At 55.5% G+C, this 27,982-nt stretch overlaps 1 protein-coding gene across 6 annotated transcripts; it reads right to left on the bottom strand.

Moving 5' to 3' along the window:
* Window positions 1-133: 133 nt before the first annotated feature.
* On the bottom strand, window positions 134-27,979 carry PHRF1 (PHD and ring finger domains 1). 6 transcript variants are annotated; one of them, XM_063093550.1, is made up of 18 exons: window positions 27,950-27,979; window positions 24,438-24,553; window positions 23,917-24,036; window positions 19,992-20,197; window positions 18,045-18,128; window positions 16,355-16,473; window positions 13,900-13,985; window positions 13,440-13,618; window positions 12,465-12,594; window positions 8,751-8,878; window positions 6,648-6,829; window positions 6,218-6,334; window positions 5,436-5,590; window positions 2,121-4,778; window positions 1,764-1,906; window positions 1,373-1,633; window positions 997-1,125; window positions 134-516 (listed from the first exon to the last, which is right to left on the bottom strand). In XM_063093550.1, exons 2-18 carry the CDS (start codon window positions 24,529-24,531, stop codon window positions 319-321), a joined length of 4,989 nt encoding a protein of 1,662 aa, XP_062949620.1. In that variant the 5' UTR covers window positions 24,532-24,553; window positions 27,950-27,979; the 3' UTR covers window positions 134-318. The 6 variants fall into 6 exon arrangements, with proteins under 6 accessions (XP_062949620.1, XP_062949616.1, XP_062949617.1 ...); XM_063093546.1 differs by having other exon boundaries at window positions 6,218-6,337; XM_063093547.1 differs by having other exon boundaries at window positions 6,218-6,337; window positions 13,440-13,612; window positions 23,917-24,039.
* Window positions 27,980-27,982: the final 3 nt, after the last annotated feature.

The following is a 27,982-nucleotide window of genomic DNA, read 5'->3' on the forward strand; positions in this document are numbered from 1 at the left end:
GGGTGGGGGGGGCCGCTGCGAGAACGGTCAAGAAGCCACCCGACACCAGAGGGTCCCGCTGACCACTAAAGGCTTCACCTTTCAAGTATTGAGTCAACCGACAAGCTTCTAAAGATAATCCGTTTTTGATAAATTAGAACACAATGGAAACTATCTATAATATACATATAAAAAAGTTCAGTTTTCAACTGTGAACAAGCAAGTGCACAAGCCAGGAGTCACCACAGGAACCCTGAAGGGAGGAGCACTGGTGTCCCCAGTTTTCTGCCACTCCTGGCAGAGCCACTTGGGGACACAAATGCCAGCAGCCACTTGACCTCAGCCCTCGGCCGCCTGGGCCTCCTGGGCCTCCTGGGCCGCCTGGGCCTCCTGGGCCGCCTGGGCCTCCTGCGTGGGCAGCTCCTCCCCAGGCTCAGCCTTCTTGTGCCTGCGCATGTGCCTGTACTTGTCCACGTAGGCCTTCACCAGGTTGGCCACCTTCACGGGGTTGATCTCACCGCTCTTGCTGTGGCAGATCTGCAGAAACAGTTGCAGCCACCTAGACTTCCTTTCACATCCAGACATGCAGACTCCTCGCCCTGCCCTCCCACTGTAGGACCCTGGGCCATGTGGAGACAGAATGCAGCAGGCCCCCTACAAGGGTCACAGGCTGGAGGGAAGCACGGACAGAACTCAGATCCTGGGCGTCAGCCATCGATACAGATAGCCCCGCTTGTCTCTCAGGGCCTTGTCTCCCACCTCTAGGCTGGGTGTGTACTGGGCGAGTGTAGATGTCACCTATTATCTTAGTCTATTTAACACGCAACAGAAACTTCCACGTGTCTCATGGACACTGTGTGCTCTTCCTGAACATCTAATGGGTCTAACGTGAGGACTGACCCGAGCCCTGCAGCCACTATGTGGCAAGGCTGCCCCCCAGACGTCTGTTGACAAGAAGCGGTGCTGAGTGCCACACGTGTGGTGACCAGCCCCTGCGTACGGCACCGCGCTGCTCACCTTCTGCACGGCCTTACGCAGGATGTCCTTGTACTCGTCCTTGGTCACCTCCCTCTTCTGGTAGAAGGGCTTGATGGCCAGCTTCACCTCCTCCACAGCCCTCTCCTGCATGTGCAGCTTCTTCATGTACTAGGACGAAAGACAACATGTGTGACCCTGCCGGGTGGGACAACCAGGGCAGAGGCCTGGAGGGCCCTTTGGCGAGAAGCACCGGGGCCCTGGAACATCTTCTCAGCCCCAGGAGCAGCAGGGGCGGAGCTGCCTGCTCTCCACTGTCCTGACCGGGGCCCACCCACGCTGCTCTGTCCCTAAACTCAGCCTGAGAACATCAGTTTCAAAGCGGGATGAGAGCTGGGAGCCAGAGGGCAGGACTCACCTCCTCCTTTCTGGTCTTCTCTGCGGCTGCCCTGGGAGTGGCGGCCCTCTCCTCCAAGCTGTTGGCAGTGGCGGCTTGGCCGGCAGGCTCTGAGGCTGAAGTCAGGACAGTGGGCACTGGGGCCGGGCTCTGGGCCACCCCGCAGCCCGCCAGCGGAAGGCTCCCCTGCAGGATACACTGGACGATGGGCTGGCTGACTGGCACACAAGGCGGGATGCTCGTGGGCTGAGCCGGGGTGGGAGGCATGCTGGGCTTGTAAACCTGGGAAGAACAGCCTCACTGAGTGCAGAGCCCCAATGCCGGCAGCCCCAGGGCTCAGCGCTCCCTGTTCCTGAAGCATGATGGGGGGCGTGTGAGGCCTCTGCGCAGCCGCCACGACCCAGACACCCACCTGAGGGGCACCTGCGGCTGGGACCCCCAGCTCCAGAAGCACATGGCTGGGAGGAGGCGCCTGCTTGACCACAGCACAGCCCTCATCCTCCACTTCCCAGGGCTTCTGCGGCCTATGTGGTGGCGTCCCATGCGGTGGCGTCCCTGAGGGGAAAGACAGGAGGTAGGTGCTCAACGGCCACCTGCAGACCTGCTCCTGAGGAGTGGTCCTCCAGGGAGTGGAGCCCAACCTTGGGAGCCAGGGGGATGGGCCACCTCCCTGTCCCTCCCCAACCCCGACATCAACCACATGGGAGGCACACAAGTGGTCCCAGACAGCCCTGGAAGCATCCTCGCAGTGGCCAAGACCCCTACTCACTTGGGACTCTGTCCTGGGCCAGGGCACTGCCCTGCGACTCTTGGAGGTTCCATGTGACTCTCTTCACGAGGGCTCTGGACCGCAGCAGGGGGGTCTGTGATCCTGCCTCCTCAGGCCTGGCCACCTCCTGTGCCCTCCCACTCACAGAGGGGCCGTCCTCCTTTCCCATGGGCACTGTTGTGGTCTCGGCCACATCCTGCCTGAGTGTGTGCTGTTCTTGGGTGCCTTCTGCCTGGGCTAGGGGCAGCAAAGTGTCTTCACTGTGGATTAGTGACACCTCCGTCTGGATGACAGGCATGGCCAGGCTGGCCTCATGCAGCTGGCTGGCAGGGGGCAACGCGGGGACTGGCAGGAAGTCTCGCTCTGGGGAGGAATCTGTGCTTTCAGGAGAAGGTGGTGAGCTCATGTCATCAAGCTGGATGAAGACAGCCTCGTTGGAGAGGTCCTCAAAGATGTGGCCTGCCTCCACGGACGCACCGTAGTCCAGGTCCTCAGCCTCACATTTGGCTGGCCCCTCCAGGACAGAGGGAACCTGTAAGGCTGCCTCGTCAGCCACAGCCACCTCTGGCGAGGTGCCCGCTTCTGTGGAGGCCGGTGGCCTGGCCGGGTGGTCTCTGTCCCACCTTGGCTCCCCCTGCAGGGAAGGGTGTGGGGAAGCCTCCCTCACAGCCCTCTTCCTCTCTGGGGAGCGAGACCGGGGCTGCAGCTGCTTGTCACGAGAACGTGGCCGCCAGGACTCCCGTCCCCTGTGCTCTGAGCTCAGGGACCGGGATCTCCACTTCCTGCTCTCTCTGGGCCTGGCCGCACCCTCCTTGTCCAGCCGCTCACGGCTCCGCCCGCGCTGGTGCTTGTGCCTCCGGACCCTCTCCAGGCTGTGGGGAGAGCACTCCCTGCCCCGAGACCTGGGCCCCGACCGATGCGTCTTCTTCCTCCTGCTCTCGCAGTGCTCGTGGGGGGAGCTGCCGGGGCTCCCTGAGCGTGAACGGGGCGCCCTCCAGCCGCGGCCGCAGGAGCCCCGCCTCCGCTCCTTGCTCCTGCCCTTGGCCTTCTCCCTCTTGGCTCTCTCGCGGCTGCTGGAGCGGTCGCTGGAAGACCTCCGGCTCCTGGCCTTGGACCGGTGCCTCTTGGTGTGGTGCTCACCCACCGATGGCGACACTGACCGCGAGCTTCTGTCCCTGGAGCCAGAGCGGGACCCAGAGCGCGTCCCGCGGTGCTCCCTGGCTGCCCTCTTCCTCTTGGCTCTCTTCCTGCCATGGGAGCTGGAAGTGGAGCGGGACCGGGTTGGGGACGGCAGTTCCACAACCCTGTGGGTGGCTGCCCGTGGCACACCTGGGCTGGGTGGGGCGTCTGGCTCCAGCACAGTCACACAGGTCACCGTCCTCTCAGAACCAAAGAAGATGCCGTGGGATACCCTGTCTTCATCGTCCCAGGGCTCTGGTGGGGACAGGTCCTGCGCCCGGGCGGCAGTGCCACAGCTCTCTGCCGGCTCCTCCTCACCTAGCCCCTCTCGCTCGACGTCAGAGGCGCCCTCGGCGGCCCCCTCACCCTGGAGCCTGACCGTGCCAGAGGAAGACCCGCGAGAGGGCTCAGGCTCTGTCCCAAAGACACCCTCCACCGTGTAGGAGGTAACGCAGCGCACAGCCTGGAACGTTGGTGCCTTGGGGCTGCTGATGGAGATGGTGCGTGTGATCTCAGAGGGCAGGAGGCCGGGGCCGAGACTTTCGGGGCTGCTGCTGGGGGGGCTCGAATCGGAGCCAGTGGGGTCAAAGGGGTCGTAGATCTCACTTTTGAGCTGCTTTGTCTTTCTGATGGAGAAGAGGGCTGAGGGGCCGTCCTTCCTCTGCAGCTTGCTGTCCACAGGCCGGAACGTGTTACAAAAGCCGGGGCTGCACAGCCTGCCAGGATGTGCTGTGTTTCCAGGAATATTGATCCTGAAGCTCTCGAAAGTCGACCCAATACTCTTCCCTCTTGAGGGTCCCAGCGGGGCCAGGCTGCTATGGGAGCTGGGGGCTGGGGGCTGGGGACCACCCACATGTGTGCTGGGCTCCTGTGGGCCCCTGCTGCGGGGCTCACGCTCAGCCTGGACTCCTCGGCCTGGCTGCCCAGGCCCGCCCCTGCCTGTCAGTCGGCTGATGCAGGCGCTGGGGATCTGGACGCTCTGCCCACGGGCTGGGGCTGCATCTTGCCCGCAGCTGCCTCTTTGGATCTTTGGTATCCTGGGCAGCTCAGAGATGGCGGCTCTTCTGGGAGCTGGTTTCAGGGGATGTCCTGGGACAGTACCTTTAGGTGGAGAGTTGGAAGAGCTGCTGGCGATCTTTGACAAAGTGGTGCCAGGAGGCAAAGTGTGCTTGGCGACACCATTGAGCCGTGGGCTGTCACTCTGTCCTAGGCCGGGCCTGCTCCGGCTGCACAAGTTCTCAGCCTGGCCTGACCCAGGGGTTGCTGATGCATCCAGCCTCACGGGTGCCCCTGGCATGCGGGCAGGGATGCAGGATGTGGCCGGCCTGCCCTCGCAGCTCAGCTCCACACTCTGTGGCCTGTTTCCTGACAGGCGCTTGGACAGGCTCCCTGGTGATGCTCCAGGCTGTGGGCAGGCCCTGGACCTGGGCCCTTCCCCTCTTGATGGACCAACTGAGTTTCGCTGAAAAGAAACTGGAGCTAAAAAACAAAAATCCAATGGCAATCATTTCCCACCCACTTCCAAAACGTGGTACTGACAACACCAAGGCCACGGGTTCAGATCCCTATATAGGGGTGGCCGGTTGCTCACTTGGGAGAGCGTGGTGCTGACGACACCAAGACAAGGGTTGAGATCCCCTTACCGGTCATCTTTAAAAAAAACAAAAACAAAAACAAAAGTCGATGATTTGTTCAACTTTTATCAGACTGACTTTCTCTTACATCATGCATCTTAAATCCCCCGTTTGCTGTGGAGTGGACACGTCTGTGCCATATCCACGCCTGAGGAGCTGTGGGAGGGGCTGGGTGCCACCCAGGCCCCCCTGTGCCTTGTGTTTCTCCAGGGCTCAGCTGCTGAGGCAGGTGTGCTTTCTCTTTTGCTTTCACGGTGACACTATTTGTGAATCAGAAAGTACCCATGCCAGTTACCAACACTTCACAAGGGTTGGGGTGGCATGGGGGTGCTGCCTGACTTGCTGGCACCCCGTCCTCCACTGGTGGAGATGCCTCGAACCCTGCCAGGACCTACAGAATTTGCCAGAGGGAGCACATGATTGCTTCTGGGGGAAGTGTGTCTCCATTTCCAAAACCGTAGAAGAAGGGGCAGTGTCCCATGGGCGGTATGCGTCACCTCACCTGCCCTCTTGGCGCTGAGGGAGCCGTCCCGGTGGATGATGATGTCGGCACTGCTCATCATCAGGAGGCTCTGGTCCGACAGGATGCTCCCCAGCAGGTCGGGGACAGGGGCCTCGTCTGCATCCAGCACCGGCGCCACAACAGGGAGCTGCCTCCTGAGGGCACAGATGCAGGGCGGGGCTGCCACTGCTGCCTACTGACCCACAGCTGGGAGTGTCAAAAGAGCCCGGACTAGGCAGGTGCCCAGCAGGGCAGGGGGGCCGGGCCCTGGCTGCTGTCCTGAGAAGAGGCCTCTGCAGGGCCTTCTGCAGGAAGGAGGGAGCCCCCCCAGCAGCTCCCACTACAGGGAAACCAGGGGTCTGGGAGACGTGACCTCCGTTGCTGCTGCCGCCCCGACCCCCCGACCCACAGGCAGGAGGTAGCATATGAGCATCTCTACCCATTTTGTTGGTTTAGTTTTTTTTTTTAAGATTAGGCTGTCGTTAGGGCCGAGGGGTGACTGGCCCTGACGATAGCCTGATTCCCCAGGGCTGCAATTCCCTTTCCAAAGACCTGCCCCTTTGCGGGTGGGCTCTAAGGCCATTGTGGGCAGGAGGAGGCCTCAGCAGCTGTGGCCGGCAGCTCCCCAGCCCTGGTATGCACCTGGCTGCAGCCCTCCTTCACGCAGAACAGGCTTCACGGTGCAGAAGCAGAGGGCCACAGAGAGTGCCAGGCCTACAATGGCCCAACTGCGACCCCCGCCCCTGCCCTTGTCCATCCCAGAAGACCCTGCTCTCACGCACCTGGAGAGCCCCACGGAGACGGGCCTGGCCACGGGTTGGTGAGACTGCAGGGCCGACCGGGACAGAGCCCTCCTCTTGGCACTCAGAGAGGAAGGAGGGTTTGTGGAAAGTTCTTCACTGCTAGGGGGAGGACACAGGCCAAAGGGCGCAGGTGACCCCAAGCCCCAAACTCAGGGAGAGGTCTCTGGCTTCGGGTGGCCACGACAGTGCTTGTGAAGGGTGGCCTAAGCACTGCCTGCAGGGGTGGTGGGGCGGGGTGAGCTGCCAACAATGCCAGGGTGTCACAACTCTCTCTGCGCTCGGGACGAGGATTCACAGAGCTCCCTGCTGCACCACCCAAGTCTAAGAACATCTGAGGTAGGGAGCATGACCCCCTCACACGTGGCCCTGGACTGGGGCATGCCGGTGCAGGACCGCCCCGTGCACTCACCTGTCAAAGGGGTCCAGCTCATAGGGGTCTCCAAAGAGAGACAGGGAGGCCGCTCCAACCTCTGCTCGCATTAGCCCCAACGAGGGGTCTGCCGGCTTGTACACCGCAGGGGTGCAGGTTCCGCGGACAGGCCTACAGAGGCCCAGCGTCCGCGCGATTCGAGAACGAGCTGTGGCTGTATTCTGAACCAAAGTAACAAAGAAAAAGAATAACTGAAAGATAGGAACGAAACTCAAGGGTTCTAGAAATGCCACAGGGGACGTTAACTGACAACATTGCACACAGGTTAAGTCACCCTAACCCAAGGCCACGGGGCTCTGTGTGTGTTGGTTATGAAGTCTCAGAGGTGACACTTGGCCAGAGTTGACAAGGATACTCAATGTCACACCCATCAGCACAGGACCCACTGCAGGTTGTCGGGTGGCATCACATGAAAACTCACCAAGAGGGAAACAGAAAACCCAGCTGATGACTGACAGTTGTACGCTAAACCCACTCGAGGAGTGGCACAGGTCTTCAACCTTCTCAACTGTGGTTACTCCTAAATTACTAAAAATCATAAAAGGGTTCCATGCTACTACTGCCTTGTGATCCTAGGCACAGAGGGGACAGACAGACACCTCCCCCGCAGCTGGACCACATCTGCACGACCTGACAGCAGGCACCAACCCCTCCCAGGGGAGCGTGCCCCCCACCCACCACTTCTGTTTGCCACTCAGGCAGTAGTCCCAGAACACTCTGTCTGCCAGAAGAAGAAAGAAACCACAGAAAAATCATCTCCAGCCAGATGAAGAAGGTAAGCTCAGGACAGAGCCCAGGAACATTCTGGAACATTCTGGGCATGGGGATGAATGAAGAGGAGGCACATGACCAGGCCCCACCCAGGCTCAGGGAGCAAAGGGTTCTGTGCAAAGTGAAGCGAGCCCTGGTGACCACAGAACTGGGAGAACATAGGCCTTCACCCAGCAAAGGTCCACACGTGGCCCCAGCTTCATCTACTCCTCTCTCCAGAGATTCTGTCTGAACTAACAGTCAGACCAGATGTTCAAACACTCCACTTAAAACTAGAGTACAGTTGGGCCGGCCCCGTGGAACACTCGGGAGAGTGTGGCGCTGGGAGCGCAGCGGCGCTCCTGCTGCGGGTTCAGATCCTATATAGGGATGGCCCATGCGCTCACTGGCTGAGCGCGGTGCAGGTGACACCAAGCCAAGGGTTGCGATCCCCTTAATGGTCGCAAAAAAAAACAACCCAAAAACTAGAGTATGGTTTAATGTGAACATGCATCATGTGAACTCATATCCACTAGGAAGCGAGGGGAGATCTCGACCACAGATCCACGGGGGACGCCACAGACACTTGAGCAATGGCTGCAACCCAGCTGCTAGTGTCTCACAGCTGTGCGCCACTGATGACAGGACACGGTCTGAGCTGTGTGCGCACCCCTGGATGGGCAGCCTGCTGCACACCAAGGCTGTATGGAACAGCCATCATCATCTGTGGGACCACTGTGGTATATGCGGCCTCTCGGAGATGGAAGCGTCATTATGCGGTGCACGGCTGTGCATTAAGATGTTTTAAACGTCCGTTCCAGGACCGCAAATGAGGATTAAGTGCATGGGCAGAGGCCTGCACAGTGCAGCGCTCACATGCACGGAGGGGCACTCCCAAGGCCCAGTGAGGGCAGAGCTGAGGAAGGACAGTGTCCAATCCGACATCTGCTGGCAGCACCTAAGCCAGACTGGGACCTGCTGCACACGCAGGGAGCCTCTGCTCGGACGACTTCCACTCAGCCCAGTGCACCCCTGGATCCTGTTCTCAGGGAACCGTCAACCTGCCACTCTGACCAACAGTGACGACAGGAAGGCAGCTCAGCCTTCTGGCCCAGCCCGCAGGCTCCAGGAGGTGCACATGACCCCTCAGGACTTCCAGCTCCATAGGGCCTTCGAAAACACCTCGTCTCAACCCTGTCTTCAGTCTACACTGCAGAAATGTATGCTTTTATCTAAGTAAACACATAAAAGAAGCTACTAAGGCTCCTACTACTTAATCACACAAAGGGACTAAAACTAGCAGAACGTCTGATCGATACCGTCAAATTTTACCTTTATCTTTTTCCCTTTTCTCTTCTTGACACGATACTGGCGTTTCTTGGATCTTGTCCCTGAGCTCTTACTTTTCACAGATGACCTGGAACGGGTTTTCTTTCTTCCCAGAACCTTCTTCCGTCTTCCTAAAAAGAAGGTGTTGAAGGTCTGTGCCCACCTTGTGCTGGGCTCTCCCACCCTGTACCTGGGGGTCCCGGCCGAGAGGCTTGGTGGGAGACGAGGGCCCCGCAGGACCACATGTACTGGCCTGGGTTTTCTAAAACGGAGAAATAAACCATAATTTAAAAAGAATACATCCTTATGAGGGGAGAGGAGGCACGCAGGGGTGCGGCTTGACTTTTCTGAATATACTCTGGTTTGTAGATCTGACTTTTAGAACCACTAAATACTTTATATACTTACGAAACGAAAACATATCTACTTGGTGGTGTAACCACAGAGAAAACTCTCCCAAGAGACATTAAAACAAATGAGTTCACTGTGCATTTGTAGTAACACATACTCTAAAGATAAAATAAAAAGTATTTTAACTGCAGAAACACAGTGTTTCAATCCCAGTCAGCAGTGCTGGGGTGTTGCCGGTCTGGTAGGGATGAGCCAGGCGCAACCGTACGAGTCCTCACTTTGCGACCCCAGCACCCAGGACATTCACCAGGAATCCTGGCATGCGAGGGGGATGCCAATTCAGACTGAAGAGATTAGCACTTGAGATGCATGTTAGTAAGACACACCAAATATATGGAAATTCATGAGCTTATCACAATGCTAAACCCCAGTAGATCGCTACTGGAGAGTGCTATTAAGCAACTCAATTATTTTGAAAACTGGTAAGTCAGAAAGACCAGGGTGGGGCCGAGCCCGTGGCGCACTCCCGCCGCGGGTTCGGATCCTATATAGGAATGACCAGGGCACTCACTGGCTGAGTGCCGGTCACGAAAAAATGACAAAAAAATAAAATAAATAAATAAATAAATAAAATAAAATAAAACACTCCTTGTTAACTGAGCTGAATTTCTTCCTTTGGACTTGATAATAAAGGTTCTTAAAAAAAAAAAAAAGAAAAAAAAGAAAGACCAGGGTGTTACCCTGCTCTGTCTGTTCTACTGGGTAAGTGAGCAGTGGACAAGGGCAAATTTCTCCCTATAGAAACGTATAGCTAACCAAAGCAGTTACAGCGGGACAATGTCGCTTTCCAACATCAATGCATTGATCGGTCTGAGTGGTCACAGCAATGGCTTTCTGATCTGTGCTTTCTGATGGAACAAACCAGAACCCGAAGGTGCCCTTGCAAACAAAAAATCAGACAAATTGAACTCACACCTGACCCGAGCAAGCCTCTAAGCTCCAACTAACAATCTGTAGACTGGAGCAGAGAACGGGGACCTGCTGACTCTGCAGAGCAGTTGGCAACACTGCACTGATGACTCTCCAGGACAGACAGCCAAGAGCAAGGAAGGAGGGACGCCTTGCAGACACAGCCACCGGTCCCAGTACGGGTCTTATTTGAATCTTGATTCAAATAAAGCATTTCTTTTATTTCATCACATTTATGACACAGTTGGAACTTTTAGCACTGACCAGCTACTCCATGGTGCCCCTTTCCTCAGGTCTAACAATGGTACTATGGCTGTGTTTGAAAAAGACTCCCTCTTTTGGGAATATTCCAAAACACTCACAGATAGTGACGATGCTGTGAAGGACCGCTGCGAAATGACGGCGCGGGGCGGCGGCTGCGAGAGGAAGCAGAGCCAGCCACGTCCGCTAACTCGGGTGCTGGGACAGGGCCACTGTTTTCTCCCTACATTTACACAGGTTTGAGTTTGATGTATGGCTAAAAATGTAAACAATCACTGGCAAAGCCAAAAAAAAAACCCCCCAAATCTCAAGCAAGTGAATCAAACCACGCAAGCGATGCATACACAGCATATACTGAAGAACTCTCTGTCATTCGTGCGAGTGACCTTGGCTGCGTCATCAGTGGGACACATGTTAGCAACGACAGGAGACAAATGTGCCATGACGTGGCTGGTGTTGAGAAGCGGGACTTCTGATGAGAAGAGACACAGATGTGCGGGAAGCTGTGCAGAAACCCCACAGTCCTGAATTTTACTCGCAAGTATCAGTAAGACCTTCCGACGGATCTCCTCACAGCATCACCAAAAAGGCCTAGGGACAACGGCCATCCACGAGCACCCAACAATCACAGAGTTCGGAGTGTTTTCTGGAGCAGTGCTGGAGCCACCGGAGGCCACACGAGGTGCGGGAGGATGAGCCCGGGACCTGTCACCACACTAGAGAGCAGCAGAGCCCCCAGCACCACGTGCAGGAAACAGGGCCCACCCACCACAAGGTCCCTGCACATGCCCACGCGAATGACAGAAATAAAAGCTCCAGTGTTCCGAGTGCTGGTGAGAGTGTGGAGTAAGCAGAACTCTCATGTATCGCTACTGGGAGGACAAGATGGCACAGTGGCCTCGGACAAGGCTCGACAGTTTCTCACGAGGTTAAACATACATTCCCCAGACGACTCGACCGCTCCACTCCTGCACACCCCAGGGAAGTGGGAACGTCTGCCTGCACAAGGGCCCGCGCCGCAGCGCGCACAGCAGCCGTGGTCTTGGCAGCGCACGCGGGCAACAACCCACGCAGCACCCACAGGCACGCGGACGGCGGCAGTCCACGCGATGGGACACTTCCCAACAATACGAAGAAATTAACCACAGACCACACAGCTACCTGATCCAGAAACGCCGTGCACGCAACTGGTCAGAGCACCTGCAGCCAGGCCTTACTAGCGACTTGTTACAGCAAGTCCAAGGACCGGCAAAACGACGCACAGCGATCAATGACACCACGGCTGCCTGGCGGGCGCAGGAGGGCACAAGCTCCAGTAAGTGGCCTACACAATGGCTGGGGTGCCAGCCACGTTTGCCAAAACTATGCAGACATTTGTCAAACCCCGCTTAAAGGGGGGGCATTCACTTTACTGTGCGTTTATCTCAAAGTTAATTTTTAACAGACCACAGATTATAACCCACGGAGTGAACAGGAATCCGTGAGTCCACACTGACAAGAAATAACTGAGTGGGAGAGGGGAGGTCGTCCGCAGCACAGGGCGCTGACTGCTGCACACAGGAGGGGCGGCTGCACAGGGCCCCCGGCGGAGCCAGGCCAGCGAAGAGCCAGACACACATGCGCGCCCGCAAGTTTCTCCCCAGGCGTTGCCTGCTGGTCACGAGGGAAGACTCGTAACCTCACAGTGGATACCGCTTAACCAAGTGGCCGAAGGTCACCAACATCAGGATGGACAACATTACCAAAACTAACAGAGAGAAGGATTAGGAAACCTGACCAGAACTGAACAAGAAAAGAAACTGAATCAGTCACTTAAACTCTTCCCAAACACAAGCGCAGGCCCAGAGGGCTTCGTTGGTGAATTCTGTCAAACATTTACAGAAGAAATAGTAGCAATTCTTCAAAAAACCCTTCCAGAACACAGAGATGGAGAGGGCACTTCCTAACTCCTCAAGGCCAGCACCAGCCTGACACAGACGCCGGAACAAAGCACCACCCAGGCTCACAAATCCAGCCCAGACAACACAGCCTGGCTCCCTGTGGCACTTCGGGATAACTGAGAAAGCTCAGCTGCGGGAGGAGGAAACGGAAACCACCCCTCCCCGGGCTCCGCACAGGCGGCTGTGCCGGGAGTACCTGTCTTTCTTCTCCGCTTGGCGGGGGCTCGAGGGGCCGTGGGGCGCTGATACACGGCACTGCTCAGGCCGGTGGCGACAGCCTCGATGGTGTCATCCAGCAAAGAAGACAGGAGGTGCCGCGGCACATGCTGCAGGGCAAAGGGACAGTGCTGGCCAGTGGGGTGACCCAAGCAGAGCCACAGCGAGGGGACAGCATCACGCAGCCCTCACCCCAGCTGGCCAGTCCCCACCCCCTTTCCTTCAACACAGGAGGGGCTGAGCAGCCCACAGTGAGCCCCTCAGGGAAGAGGGTCTGGGAGGGCCACCCGGAAGCAAGCTCAGTGCGAGAATGTGGTGGAGGCTGGGCAGGCACTGAGGTGCACAAGGAATCCCAGGTGGGAGGAAGGAGTGGCAGGCGTGGCCTGAGGCGCAGCAGAGCCACCTGGCCAGCCTGGGGCGGGGCCTGCAGCTGAGGGGCAACAACAGGCATGGAGGAGGGGTGGAGAAGCCAGAGGGATAGCAGGTGTCTGTGGTGGGACTGGGCACAGGCAGGGCCACAGATCCCTACAGACTCCCCCTGCCCAAACGGCTGACTTCAGAGAAAAAGAAAATGCCACGCTGCCCCTGCCTGCCTTGCTTTACAATGCCTGCCATGGAGAACAGCTAAAACTGGGTCCCAGAGCAGCATGCGAGGACCGTCCTAGGTGCCCACCAGGAGGAGAGGGGGAGCTGATGTGGGGCCCGGGAGCATGGGAAGGAATGTCCAAGACCCATTGGTCCTGCCCACCTTGGGCCAGGCCCCCACTGTCTGGCACATTTGACATGAGCTCATGGCACCTGCTGCTGAGAGGCTCCTAGGGCTCCGTCCTCTTACCCGAGTGACAACAGTGCACCCACTTCCTACACCAGGCTGCCTGTACCAGGGGCCTCTGCAAGCCCAGCCTCTCCCACCCTCCCCCACTGCAGAGACTGCTCTGGGCAGCAGAGTGCCCACCTGGACCCTGTGTGCCGTGGAGATGCGGTTCTGGTTCACAGTTGCTCGTACTCTCTCACTCTGCCGGGTCCTGGCAATTGCCCGGGTCCTGGCAATTGCCCGGGGCCGGAGCCTGCTGGTGGTGGGCTCCACGTCGGCCAGGAGCAGGGACACCTCCTCTTCACTCGTGGAGCCTGCATCTTGGAAGGAAGAAAAGCCTGGGCTGTCGTACCAGAGGCTCACAGACCACAGCCCTCACACCCAGAGGCTGCCCCACGTGGAGGTCTGGACGGCTCCGAGGACCAGACGCATTGCACGCAGCCTCAGCCCCTCCAGCTGCCATGCAGGGTGCATCAAAAGGCCATTCTCCTCGATCGAGAGTCCCAGAAGCCCTCCCACACACCAACCCTGACCCCGTGGTCCTTCTGGGACTGTAGAGCCGGTCGTGGAAGCACCGCAGTACCCCGCAGCAGCATGTTACCAGCAGCAGGGCCAGCGCACTCTGGGCAGAACCACTCGTCCACCGGCACCTCCTGGAGAGGGGGGTCCAAGCACTCCATGTGGTACCTGCAGGAGCAAGAGGGCATGAGCATGTCCAGGCTGCTGGTCACACAAGCGACCCATCTCAGTGCCCAAACCCTGCGCCGAGCAAGCTGCAAAGCAGCATCCAACCATGCCCAGGCTGGCGACAGGCCAGTGACGGACTCAACTGACCCCAGCATGACTGCACTGGGAGGGGACCGCTAAGGAGGAAACCAGGGTTAGATGAGGTCATTGGGGTGGGCCCTAACCTGACAGGACTGTGTCCTTATAAGGAGAGGAAGGACATCAGGAGTGTGAGGACACAGCAAAGAGTGGCATCTTGGACTTTCAGCCTCCAAAACTGTGAGGAAAACAAGTCTTGTGGTCTAAGCCGCCCAGCCTGTCACAGCGACTGAGCTGACCAGGACACAGCCCCGGCTGACTGCAGAGCCCATGGCTCCCGCCTTCCCTAGACGCTTGTCCTACACACCATCAGCACGCGGAGGGGCCGCGAGAGTTTCAAGTGCAGGTGCCTCACACTGGCTAATGAACAAAGAAGAGGGTTCCTGCTGGAGGCGAGTGACAGGTCGCCTGGCCACAGCCTTGCTTCCCAATCGTTCTGTCGAGCCTTTCAGGAAAGCAGTTCGGGAAGGGCTTCTGCTGGCTTGGGCCATCTGTGCCAGAATTCTTTAAACTTCACCCCAAAGACCCCAGATGGCCCCGAGCTAGGCAAAAATAAACAAGGGAGGGAAGCCCAAATGTAACTGAGATTAGCTACATTCACTAATCACACTGTCGAGCTGTTCCAGGGTCGGAGACACAGGACTGAGCCAGGTAAGACCCACTGTCCCATGAATCCTATGTCTACGGGAAGCAGTGGGCTGTGTGGCCTCCACTGGGACCTCACATGAGGAAGGGAGGTGACCCCCCCAGAACACAGCATGCCAAGCCAGGCTGGCACCGAGCACTGACAAGCAGCCAAGAACCCTCAGCTCAAGATCCAAAGACCAGGGGGTGGGGGAGGGAAGGGGCAGACTAACAGGTACAGAGCTGCGCTGTCTACCCCAGGTGACTCGCTGTGCGGTGTGTGCATGTACTGAAACAACACCCTGCAGCCCACAAAAATGCACAAGTAGATATTAAAATAAAAACCACTAGTACTACACAGTCAGTTTTGGTTAAAGCTCAGTATATCTTTACAAAAAAACTGTAACTCTTCATCCTCTTTGTTAGGTACAAAGTTCTAAATAAATCTTAATTGTTATTTTTTTAAAAAAAGATCTTAATGCTAAGAACTGAGCAGTGACTTCTTTCAGAGGATGCCAAGGATCCCACATGGTCAACTGATGTCCTCCAGGCTGAGCTCCAGCAGCTGGGAGAACTGCTTCTTGACCCCAGGGACCCAAGCCAAGGTCACTTCTTCATGAGAAGGGGCCACCAAGGGCCAGGACAAGCCTGTGTCCAGCACAGCTCACTCCAGAGAAGAGGAAACCAGCTGCAGATTCCAACACAAGCATGTGGACCAGGGGAGCCATGAGACCCACCAGTTCAGTGCCAAGGTCCCGGCGCAGCCACAGCAGCAGGGGAACAGCGTGCTGCATGGTGAGCTCCTGAACTGTTTCCCTACTGAACACACACTTTTAAGTTAGGTTGTAATTTTTAAAAAAAACTCAGAAATAATCTGTTTCTTATTCCATGTAACATCAATATATACAGCCTTATAATTTCATTTTAAAATAAATGAGTACTTTTAGACTTGTGATTTTTAATTTGAAAGACTTAGCTATAAGAAAACTTAGCAGACTGCAAATATTACCAGTATGGGATGTTTAGAAGGATGACAATCACTACATTTATCAGTTTTAAAGTTTTAGATCCATCAGGATTTTTATATACTTAGGATTGCTTTATCCATTAAATAATTCAAGTACATAAAAATCAATATATTAAATTTATAAATGTACCTTACAATAATAAAAAACTTTAATGAAGTTGCAAAAATCCCCAAGAGTCACTGTTAAAAGTTACTAGAATTAAAAGCAGATACTGATTCTAAAAGTTAATGGAATTAAGAATTGTAGGCTCGATGTAAAAGCTTGAAGAAAAAACTGGGCTTCACAAGGGAAATCTTCGACAGCCCCATCAGCACAGGGTCCTGCGTCCAACAGCGGAGCACTCTGACAGCAGTGTCAAAATAGTTTTTGGAAAAGTGCGGAGGTGTCTGTGCTAATTACAGAAGCCTGTGTGTGCGGTGCCTGTGCCTGTGCACGGAGGGAGCTGCTGAGGGCAGGCGCACTCAGCACCCAACGCTGGGACTCCTGTCATGGACGGGGTGCCTGATGAACCTTCCCCGTGCTGGCCCACGCAGCCGCAGTGCACCGCAGGGCATGTGCACAGGCCCCGATGTCCCTTACCCCGCATCACAGCCATCGCAGAGCAGGAGTCTGTCCTCACGGTCACTTCGGCCGCAGACCTCACAAAAGGTTGGGTCCTCCTCCTCATTCCTGTGGGCTTTGGGGTTCTCCACTGGAATCTGAAGACAGAACCATTGCTCACATACCAAAATAACCCAAAATGCGAGTGGCCAACTCATATCAGAATTTGCAGTTAATCCCGACAGATCTACCAGCTTAATTAAGATCTATACGGGATGCATAGGCCCAGACGTTCTGAGTTAACATGTGCACAGTGGTTTTCATGTTTTCCACCATTTCAGGTTAGTTACCTAAGAGGAAAACAATGATTCAACAGACAACAGAGTATGACACATGAAAGAAGCAGGGAAGCCCTGTGGCCCTGAGACATGACACCAATGCTGGCAGGGAGCATGTCTGAGCACTGTAGAATGTGGTGGCAGACACATGGGACAGAAAGGCAGAACTGAAGTGGCGTGCTTTCAAAGACCCAGAGACACACCTGCCAAGAAATGACACTCAGGTGTGCTGCTCTCCTGAGACACTGAGAACACACCCCGCCTCAGTCACTCTCAGGGCATGACTGGTCACCAGGCATCAAAGCCTCCAAACGTGCGAGGTCTGTGGACACGCCTCGACTACCCGCCCTGCTCAGTTCTGGCAGAACGCTGCCCCCAGAGGTGACTGCAGACTGCCTTCACTCTGCGGCGAGGTGGGGCTGCGTCGTCCCTCCTGCACTGTGTCTCCTCGGACGCTTCTGCAGAACTAGCTCGCTGTCATTCCGCCTCTGCGGCTCACCTCACATCTGCCTTCACGCAGAGGCAGAGCTCAGGGTCTGCATACTTAATCAGCAGCTCCTTCAGGTAAGTGAAGATTGCCGACATAACAGGAACGCTAGCGGAGACTGCCAACGCATCCCAGAGGCCTCAAGCTGCCCGGGCAGAGTGCATAGGCAAGCAAAGAAAGGCCTGCGTCGGCAGAACCGAAACTGCCACACAGCGCGAGCCACAGGCCATGGTGCGGCAAGGAGGCTGCAGCTCAGGAAAAACACACACTCGATGGCCTGAGTCCCAGCACATCTGCGGCTTCCCGTACTTTGTAGCTAAAATCAGCAGGTGTGTAGCTCCATACTGCCCTTTCTCGACTGTCTCAGGCACATTCCTAGGGGTTGCCCTAGTGCTACTCATAACAACAGGAGAGGTGGGAGGCCTGCAATTCTCTCAAAAGCAAATGAGCAAAAGCAAGAGCACAGAAAAACACCTTCTTACTTCCAGCTGTAATGGTGAATAGTTCTGCTAAGCATTCTCTGAGATGTGGTCCCAAGAGGACTGGCCTCCACTCCACCCCAACCCAACCTTCCAGAAGTGCTCCCCTGTGGCTGTGCGGCTCAAGAGCAGAGGGGCCAGAGAGAAGCTCCAAGATGTGAAGGAGTGTGGAGTGGAGTCGCAATCAAGTCCCAGGACCCGCCAACATCTCTGCACCGCCTCCCACCCGAACCCACAGCCCCCAGAACAGGCTGTAACTCGAGCTCGGGGCCCTGCTCCCGGCTGCAAAGGGCACTCTAGTCGGTTTCTAAAATGCTTTTGACTGACACTCGCTTCAGGAGAGCGAGTCACCTTGAAAGCATGCTCTCCCACAAGACAAGGGCACGGTGTGGCTGAGGCTTCTCCACAGCAGCATCTACACTCACCTTCTTTAAGATTTTACCACCAAACTGGGCTCGGACACAAATACACTTAAATATAGTTCGATCAACTGGACAGGAATTGGCATTCTGTAAGAAAAAAACTGTGTAAGAATCCTATAGAATCACTTTCACTATTAGACCTGCATTTCAAAATTCACTTAGAACTCAGTTAAGAATGCACTTAGAGGTCAAATCAAACATTTACTGAATGCCTGTGTGCTAGGCCCTACTAGGCTGCAGGGACACAGCAGTCAGGAGACAGACAGGAGCCAGTCTGCGGAGCCACCGTCCGGGTGTGGAGGAAGGAAGGAAGGCCAAAGGAACGCATGCACACGCACGCAGCGTCCTGCTCATGAGCCAACACACACACAGAGCTCTGTAACAGCCAGCTCAAAAATAAAAAATAAAAGGAGAACAGGCAGCAGTGGGGTAGGGGCATCACTTCAGCCAGCACAATCCATGTTCACTGCTGTTCTGGGGCTCCTCTCCCGCAAGCCTCTGCTTAAATCCTTCGTCAACTTTTCCATGAGACTTTTGGGCACTTCCTAGTAAGTTTTTAGAATTTCTTCTCATAGTATGGACACTAATCAAATATGTTGGAAATATTTAATTCTTGCCTTTATTAACAGTGTTTTGACACACAAGTTCTTTGTTTCAAATTGCCTTTATTGAGGTGTACTGTGCACAAAATCCACTCATCTTAATATAAGTATATTTCAATGAGTTCTGACAAATTTATACCATGTAGTCACCACTCGGAGTCCCCTGGACACCACCCCTCCACGGCCCTGCTCCCATCACTGCAGGCCGTATGGCCAGTGCGTCCTCCCTGAGTGTCCTGTGAATGCACTCACAGCGTGGACCCCGCCCGTGGACCCATTTCTGGGAAGTGGTCTTTTTTCGTTAGGTCACAGCTGTTTTGGAAAAGCTCCTTAAATGATAAACATTATCTGCAAATGCTTTCTCCCACCCAACACTCATTCCTTTATTTTTATTTTTATTAATCCAATAAACACCCAACAGAGAGGCATGGAAATGCCCCATCTTATTCGTCAATTTAAGTGAAGGTTTTGCCAAAAGAAAGACTTAACCCTGAGTGTAATCTGGGCCATAGGTCCACGACAACACAACAGGAGCAGGAACTACCAGAGGCAGAGAAGCACATCAGGTGACATCGCAGCGTGCTGTCACCAGCAGCATGAGCAATGTCTTGGTCCTACTTCAAACTAACTGTGCAGGGGCATTTCTGAGCTCTCTGGGGAAAACGGAATGGAGTAGGATGGCACATTAGAGGACACGGTCACTGCTAACCCTGGGTGAGATCCTGGCAATGTAGAGCTCTGCTGACAACACATGGGACCCGTGTGAAGCGGTGGGGATGAGATAAAACGAGAAGGGCCGAGTGCGGACGGTGTCCTCAGCCGGGTGACGAGTGGGTACTTCCACTCGTCCTTGCACTATTCTGCTTCTTGGGAATCTTTTATGATAGGAAGTGTTTTTTCTGGTTTTTTGTCGGGGGGGGGCAGGTTACTGCTTGTAAAGTTTCATTGTGAGATATGAAAACACTGTGTTTATGGTGAATTTCCTTCATTGCTGGTTATCATGACTGAGAGCAGTCATCTCTGCCTCTTCTGTATCTGCCAAGACCATCGTGCATCAAAGCAGCAGACTGCCCCAGAGCTACGGCCCACGTGCTCCTCGCATGTCATGTAGGGCTTCTGCAACTGGGTTCCAGGTGCCCAAGCCCTCCTCATCAGCACATCACAGACACACCACCCACAGCCTCAAGGCCAACGGCGCAGGATGGAGCAAAGTCCAAGTCAGGACTCAACCCTGTGGCACAGCAGAGAGAGCCAGAATGCCATAAGAGGCTGACGCAAGTTGGGTCACATATAAACGATGAGGGGCCAGCCCAAAGGGAGGAAGAAGCCCAACAAGAAGCCGACTCACCTTGGCCCACTCCATGATACAGTCCAGGCAGAAGTAATGGGCACAGTGCTCCGGCGTCCCCACGGCCTGGTCTCTGAACACATTGAGACAAACTGGGCAGCTCTCCACAACATCATCAGAGCTGAACGCGCCACTGGCCTCCATCTCCCCCTGAGCATCCACTACCGCCACTGATGTTTCTACATCGTCTTCAGAATCTTCAGAACCTTGAGAAAGAGGAGACCTTACCACCTTAGTGGAAAGACAGAAGTGGCTGTGAACTGGAGCACGGGGCAAGCGGACCCAAGCTGCGTGCAGGTCCCACCTGCTGGTGGGCACACATCCTGCCGTCCACGCTAGCAGCGTGTCCATGACCCTGAAGTGTCCCTCCCTGCAGCCTGCCAGGTGTGGCCACCACTGCGCCTCCCTGCAGGCTCTCCCACCAGTGGCTTCCATGCTAAGGAGACAGGGACGCTGCTGAGCAGTCACTCAGCAACTCAGACCCAACCCTCAGAGTAGGGCCAGCGCCCCCACGAGGCACAGCAGTCCCAAGAGCCTGCACAGGGGCCAGCGCCAGCAGGTTGAGCACTGAGCCTCTGTGTGCCCCTCAGCACAGCAGCCCCGGATGCCTGCACGTGTCCCCAATGCCCTTTTCTCAAAACAAGATGACAACGAACCATGTGCCTTCAGACGAGGCCCCCTTTCTCGGTCTCTTATTCCTCTTGCAGGGTGCAGAGTGCAAGTTCCTAGCTGGGCCACTGGCCACAGCAGTCCCAGTCACCTTCTGAGCTGTTCTGAGGCTGGGGTTTGACCAGCACAAATAGTAAGGAGACGCTTGCAGTCAAACACGGCAGGGTCAACATAGGCATTTATTTTCTCTCCCTCCCAAACTCCACTAACACAACACTAAGATAAGAAGGATATTAAGTTCCCATAGGCAAGAGAAACAGACTCAGAGTAGCAGGCAGATTCTTAGCTCCCAAGACTCCCACCCTTTCTAATCCTGAGTGTGGGCAGGACTGTTGACGAGGCTGGGACGTCAGTTCCAGAACCCTTTTGTTACTTGGCAAAGGAAATCATCCCAAGTTGGCCCAATCTCATTACGTGAGCTCTTTGAAAGCACAGTTTCTCCAGCTGGTTGCAGAGAAAGAAGTCAGAGAGGTACGCTCCTACAGTTCTGGAAGAAAGCAGAGAGCTAACATGCACTGCTGGGGACGGTCCCAGCTGACAGCCAGCCAGGAAGAAGGGACTTCCGTCCTGACTGGTGAGCTTGGAAGACCCCGAGCCTAGTTGGAAGCACAGCTTGGCTGAGGCCTGGCTATCTGCCTGGTGAGACCCAAGCAGAGGACCTGCCGACCGGACCCAGACCCCTGCCCATGGAAACACCAAGATGTGTGTTGTTGTTTTTCTTTCTTTAAATGTGCTGTTTTTAAGCTACTAAATTGGTGGTAATTTGTTACACAAAAGAAAACTAATAAAGAGATATCCACATAATTTTGGAAGATGGTATGTGAGAAGCTGAATGACAACCGACTTCAGCTTCCTGCTCTGCTAAGGGCTTGCAGCAGCAGAGGCAGGCAGAGGTCAGGTGATTCCATGGAATTCAAGAAGGCAGAGAACAGCCACCTGAGGGTCAACAGAGCTCTAGACAGTGCTGCGGCCACAGAACAATGCCTCTGAAAGCTCTGAAGCACAGTGACCCCAAGCAACATGAGGGTGGACAAAGACAGGTACAGGTGGGCAAGGCCCTGAGCAGCCCCCCTGCCCCCACCCTCATTCCGGGGCTGCTGGAGGGCGCCCAGAGAAATGAAAGACCACACCAGAGGGTGCAGGCGAAGCCGGGCTCCCAGGGAGGGCATGCCTCACACAGGGGCTGCTCTGCAAGGAGCCGGGAGCCCACGGGGCTGAGCCAGAAAGGGCTGTCACAGCAGACGGGCTGTGCATGAGGGCTGAGCGCTCACAGCAACGCACAGACAGAAGGACAATGAACAGTGTCTGGAGAGGCTGGGAGAGGCAAGAGCCGCAAGTGCAGGAGGTGGCAGGGAGGAATTCTGAGCTCTCATCTTTCACAGTAAGATCTGAAGAGACCATGTCTAAGGTTGGAAACACAACAAGCAGCAACATAAGCAAGCAATTTTCAGGAGTGAACACCAGGGCAGGAAAAGTACCAAGAGAGAAAGGCCACCCCGGGAGGGCCTGGAGAGCACCAGGCCTCAGGACGCAGGCAACGGCCCGTGAGGGACTCCCCTCTCAACAGCTGACTGTACTTGCCACAGCTAAAGAGACATGGCTACTTCTTCAGGTTTCAAAAACTGGCACTGGAGGAACAAAGTGGGTGTTCAGTGATGTTTCACCTGCCTGCGGGCTGCAACCAACACCTCTCCAGTACCTTCCCAGCCCAGTCCCATATCCACCTCTGCCTGGCTAACTCCTCCTGTCCTTCAGACTGCAGCTGAGATGGGTCTTTCTCTGGAAACTTCTCCTCACCCTTAGGCCCATGGAGCCTTCCCCTCCGTCTGATGCTCGCTGTTCTCAGACTCTATTGCCTGGTATCCTGCCTGCTGCTTTATGCTGCCTTTGCTATTAGAAGGTGCACTTGGGGACAGGGGTGACCCCCACTGAGCTGGCTCCCACTCTCACTCCAGCCCTCAAAACATCCAGTGGGCCCTCAAAACCTGAAGGAATAAATGGCAGTGAGTCACCTGATAGCACCCGACATCCTCTGCCTTCGGCTCTGGCAACACCAGTGGCTGTGCTGACACCTGCTGCAAGTAAGCCAAAGCCCCTACTCTATGCTGGGAAAAAAGCAGAGAGCCATGTCTAGGACCTGCAGACCCAGGACAGAGCCTCGCATCCACACTCAGAATTAAAAATCTAACTCGGGAACAATATGCGCTTAGCACACACAAAGCTGCAGACTCGCACAGACTCAGGCTGGGTCACTCCTGGCCCTTCCTGAGCACTGTCCCAAACATATGGGCTGCCTTTCCGGAACATGTGAATGCTAACAGGCACAAGGCTATCTTGAAAGACTGTGATATACCGATCATGATAGGTGCTTTAGGACCACATATCTCCTGCCCTAAGGACTATGTCAGAAGAAAAGTAAGCGGTCAGCCAAACTTCCCAAGTAGAGCTGAGCCCTCCCCGAGGAAGGTGGCAGTAGCTAGGGCTGGGCCACCAGCCTGGGGACCTCGCAAACCATGCACCAGCCAGGTGGCAACGAGGAACATGGAAGGAGGCACCACCAGTGTGTCTGAAGTAGGTCTGCCCTTTCAAGCACTGCTGCCTGCAAAGAAGTTTGAGGGCCCGCGCACCGACAGGCACAGGCGGGCCAAAACCTCCTAATGAGACCACACGGTGCGCCTGCTGGCTCTCTCAGACCAACAGGAGGACCAGCCACAGGACACAACTGCTGACATGCCCCAGGTCCTAGTCAGGTGGTCCAGGGCCACAGCAGCCTCAGATCATGCTAAACCTGTCCTGTCCTTGTGCACAAAAGATGATAATGGCATGCCCTTACGAGGATGTGGAGGCAGGGCCTGCCAAGACCTTTCTGCTCATTCTGCCAGAAATTCCAGTCTGGTTATGACCTCCTTAGAAACACTGCAGTCCATGCTGTTCAATGTTCTCAGACATTTTAATCTTCTGTCCTCACCAGAGAAGAGACCTATTGAATGTCCTCCAACTTAACTTTGAAATGCAGACCTACAACAAAAGGGAGGCACCCTCCCAGCTGCAGTGAAGGCTCACCACGGGGAATGCCAGGGGGTGTGAGCTGGGACACGGAAGCTGTGCCAAGGGCTTTCTCCTCAACCTTTACCACACCTCACTTAGGCTGGTTGTGGGCAAGGCAACCACTGTCACAGAGGACGCTTGATAAAAGGCTGTCCCATCACAGCAGGAGGAGACACAAGGACGCCACGCTGGAACCTGGCCATCTCACCCGATCTGTCCTGCAGGTCTTCCTCCTCAGACGCCCCCTCCTCGTCCTCTCCGTCTGTGCCGTCTCCACCCTCACTGCCTGTGTCCTCCTCGGAGTCCACACTGTTACCATCACTGCTTTCTTCTAGAGCACCAGGGACAAAAACACAGACCCCCAGGGCAGCGTCACAACTGAGACAGCAGATAGCCAGGGTAGCTTTGCAAATGCAGAGAGGTGTTGAAAAGGACACCTGCCACAGGGCTACCAGTGGCTGCCTTGGGCTGGTGAGGTGGGGCTAAGGTGGTGTCAAATGTAGGAAAAACCTGCATCCTTTTTACTCTGTGCTTGTGTTGCTTGCATTAATAACGAGACAAAAGAAACAAATGTACTACTTCTGCAATTTAAAAATCAAAGAATAATTGTTTTAAAAGATTGAAAATTTGAAATCAACACACAGAGACCACCTCTGGAAAAGAGCTGACAACCTGGAGGAAACCCCAGGTGACACTGGGACACCGCCCTCCCAGCACCAGGCAGCTCACCAGCATCACTGGCCAGGTCCACAGGGCTGACCCTCAGGTGTCCATCCAGCCCTGGGCTTCGAGCCACAAGCTCATCCAGGTTGTCTTCATCCATGGCTGCACATTGGAGTTCAGATCTGAAAGAAATCAGAGCCAGGTAATTTCCAAATTGTCCCAGGCTACAAAACCCCCTCTGAGTGACGATCACACCCTACATGTCACATCCCTGAGGTCGTGTCCATTTCTATAGCACCTGGAGATTGAGTTGTGAGATATCACACACACAGAGCAGCCCCAACCACAAAACTGTGCACAAGTATAAAAAAAGATGCTGATTCCTATTCATGGAGCTATGTTCAAAGCCAGATCCCAGTTTATAATAACTGATGACATTTTTGTACAAATGGGCACCTGTGGCACCTCAACACCCCCAAGGAATCCTGACACCAGACAAGAAAAAAACTAACTTAGCCCGAGCTGAGCAGAGAAAGGCTTTTCCATTGAGGGCTGGTCACCAGAGGGCCTAGGTGATGAGCAGGGCCTTCTCCCTGCCTCGCCACTGGCACATTACTCTCAGCCAAAGCTGGCCAGCCTGGCCTCCACTCACCTGACCACTACCAGAAGGCCATAAAGCTTAGCTGAGGCTCCTCTGATCTCACCCTGAGCATGTCCACCAGGCCACTGCTGAGTCCTTGTGGTACCCTGGGCCACGGAGACAGAAGGAACAAATGCCAGCTCTGCCTCTCAGCTGCAGAGTCTACCTGCTCTTGGGCTCCCGACCTGTCGGACATTTGCCCTGCTCACTCTGCAAGGCTAGCACAGAACATCTGCACAAACAGCCTCAGAAGCATAGCTCCACATGATTCTCCTTCTGCACCAGGGCCTCTGACCCTGGTTCCCAAATAAGGGCCAACGTTCTTAGACATGCACATAATTCGTCTTGTCAGGGCCACTCACCTATTTCCCAGGTAACCCTTAGAGGACACTCTCATGAAGGAGTCACTCAGGAATTCAGTGAGGCACAGTGAGGCCTGCCCTGTAGCACCACACGCTTCCCCGTGGTGGGGCTAAGTCCAGCTCAGAGCCCAGGACTGCCTCAGTTCCCCACTGGACAACAAGGCACCACCTAGCCCCAGGTTCTAAGACGGATGTTTTCTGAAACAGTGAGAGCATGTTAATTTGACGAAACTGACAACGGCTATATGTTGCTACTACCTGGAAATATGTTTCTCAGTAAACTGAGAAGTAGTTTTGCCAAATTACTAATCTTTCTTCCACCTGCTGCTCTAAGGTTGAGATAACTGGCCATGATCCCCACTTAACTGAGTCCGCACCCCCATTGCCTGGTGGAACTCAACAACTCAGCAGGAGCTCCCTGTTTGTCCTGTGCTCAAGTCCTGGCCATGACTCCTGCTGGAGACACTGCCTCTAAAAGGACGCACAGACAGATGGTACAGTGCCACCACCGCCCATCCAGGAGGGTGACGTCTCTCCCATGGGGTGCACCTAGATCAGACCTTACGGTGGACATAGCTCTCAAATAAGGGAACTTATAACTCTCTGGCCATAGCTGTGACCATTCCCACAACTGGATTCCACATCACCTGGAACACCTGCTGCAATACCTACTCTGCCCCTACTATGTGCAGCACAAGCAGAACGTGTAGCCACTGCCTTGCAGAAATGCAGCTGAGGGAGGGAAGTCAAGACTCATACCCATGAATCTACCAGGGAACACTTCAAAGTCACCAGAAAACGTAACCCCCTGAGACCACCTAGGAGACAAGAGAACAGGGCTTGGGGGAGTTCTAGGATCTGACTGCCTAAGTGCAAACTCTCACACTGATGATGTGTTTCACCCGTGAAAAGTCAAAAAGATAAACAAATAACTCCTAGCTTCTCCCTTGATGCACCGAGACTGAGGGCCACCTGTAAGGGGCAGTGCAGGGCCTGCCTCAGAGGGCTGCCATGAGAGGTCAGTGGGGCAGTGAGGGAGTCAGACACTTTGGAGCTTGCCAAAAACACCAGCTCAGGAATGTCCCTGAGTTCCAGGTGTCCCAAGGCCCTCTGTTGGGCCTTTGTATTACTCCACCAGCACTGGTGAGGAAAACCTCCAAAGCCGTCTTGCCCTCCCCTGCCACGGCTGCCGGAACCCACGAAGCTTTTGAAGGTGGCAGAGCAGGCACCAAAAACAAGACCATGATTTGGGACCTCCAGCATCTGCTTTCCCCATCAGGAACCCCAGAGTCAAAACACCGTGTTAATGAGGATGCCAGATCCCACCAGCAGCCCCAGCTCAGACATGCCCTGATTCCCCATCCCACCTCTGTCACATGTCCTAGTCCATGGGCCAGGAAACCATTTCTGCAGGAATGCCCACAGCCCTTCCCGCGGCTGGCTGCCTTTGGCAGAGCTGGCAGAGCTCTGGGGTGAAGCGACTACTGTGGCTCTCCTGCTCAGCCTCCAGGTTTGGGGAGGTTGAAGGGGAAAAGGAAAAGCAGAAGGAGTATTTGTCTCTGTGTTCAAATTCAGGGGAACCAGTGCACTTGCAATTCCACCTGTTACCAAAGACCCAAAGGGCCTCTGGTGCATGGCAGCTGCAACCCTGCCAGGACCAGGATCCACGCGCCATCGGAGCACTGAGCCAGCCTGCAGCAAGTCCAGCATCTCAATTTGGGCTGGCTTTGTCATTCCTTGTTCATCATCTGCCACATGGACTATTGTGAGACCTCAAAAAAGTATAAACTGCAGTGGAAGTCAAAAAGCGAGGGGCCCACCTAGGCCTCCTCAGCGCTGCGGAGAGGACCTAAGCCAGGTTCCTCATGTCAAGGCCTTGCCACCAAGCAAAGCACCGTGCTGAAAGGTGCTATCTACGGTTACTCTGACCCAACACTCTTCATAGAAAGAAAATCGAGTGGTCCTGGGGCGGGGACAGGTATGCCAAGTCCCAAATCAAGCCTCACTTCAGCCTCACAGCCTGTCCGGGAGACTACCGGCGTCCCAAGCAGACTGCCATGCTGCCGCTGCGGAAACAAGAGTCAACAACTCTGAAGTGGTGACGGCGCAGCGGGAGCCTCCCTGGGAAGAGCGCTTTGCCACTCAGCAGCTGTGTGACGCCGCAAGTCGCTTAACCTCTCTGGGCCACCATCGCCTGCTCTGAAAAACAGGAAGGACGGCGCCGCTTCTGCGAGGCTGCAGCGAGGCCTGCAAGAGCCCAGCAGCACGGAAACCACGCCGTCCGCCGCGCGGGCCGGGGAGATGCCGACGAGGCGACGGAGACGCGAACCGGGGCTGGAACACGTCAGCGGGAGCCGCCCCTTCCCCGCAGACACGGCGGGGCCCAGTCGCCCGGGGCGGGGGCGTCACAAGACGGGGCCGGAGGGAGCCCCGCCACGCCCGCCCGCACCCCGCGCCCGCGCCCCGCCGAGCAGGACGCGCCCGGCCCGCCGCGCAGGCCGCAGACAAAGCGTGCGGCGCCCCCAGGCGGCCCGGGAGCGGCGGGGACCCGGGGGCCGCGCGGTCGCCGCACGTACCCGGGAACCGCGTGCTCCGTCCGCTCCCGTGCG

Source organism: Cynocephalus volans, chromosome 4 (genome assembly GCF_027409185.1).
Source record: "Cynocephalus volans isolate mCynVol1 chromosome 4, mCynVol1.pri, whole genome shotgun sequence".
Lineage (NCBI taxonomy): Eukaryota > Metazoa > Chordata > Mammalia > Dermoptera > Cynocephalidae > Cynocephalus > Cynocephalus volans.

Bases quoted from the DNA above. Each gene is read 5' to 3' on its own strand.
- PHRF1 (XM_063093544.1), bottom strand. From the start codon at position 24,531: ATGGATGAAGACAACCTGGATGAGCTTGTGGCTCGAAGCCCAGGGCTG. The intron at 12,595-13,439 runs GTGGGCACTCTG...TTTGCCCTGCAG, and splicing joins CCACGGCACACAGGGTCCAG to CATGTGCCGCGGCACCTCCT. The intron at 1,907-2,120 runs GTGAGTAGGGGT...CTTTCCCCTCAG, and splicing joins GGCCCAGGACAGAGTCCCAA to GGACGCCACCGCATGGGACG.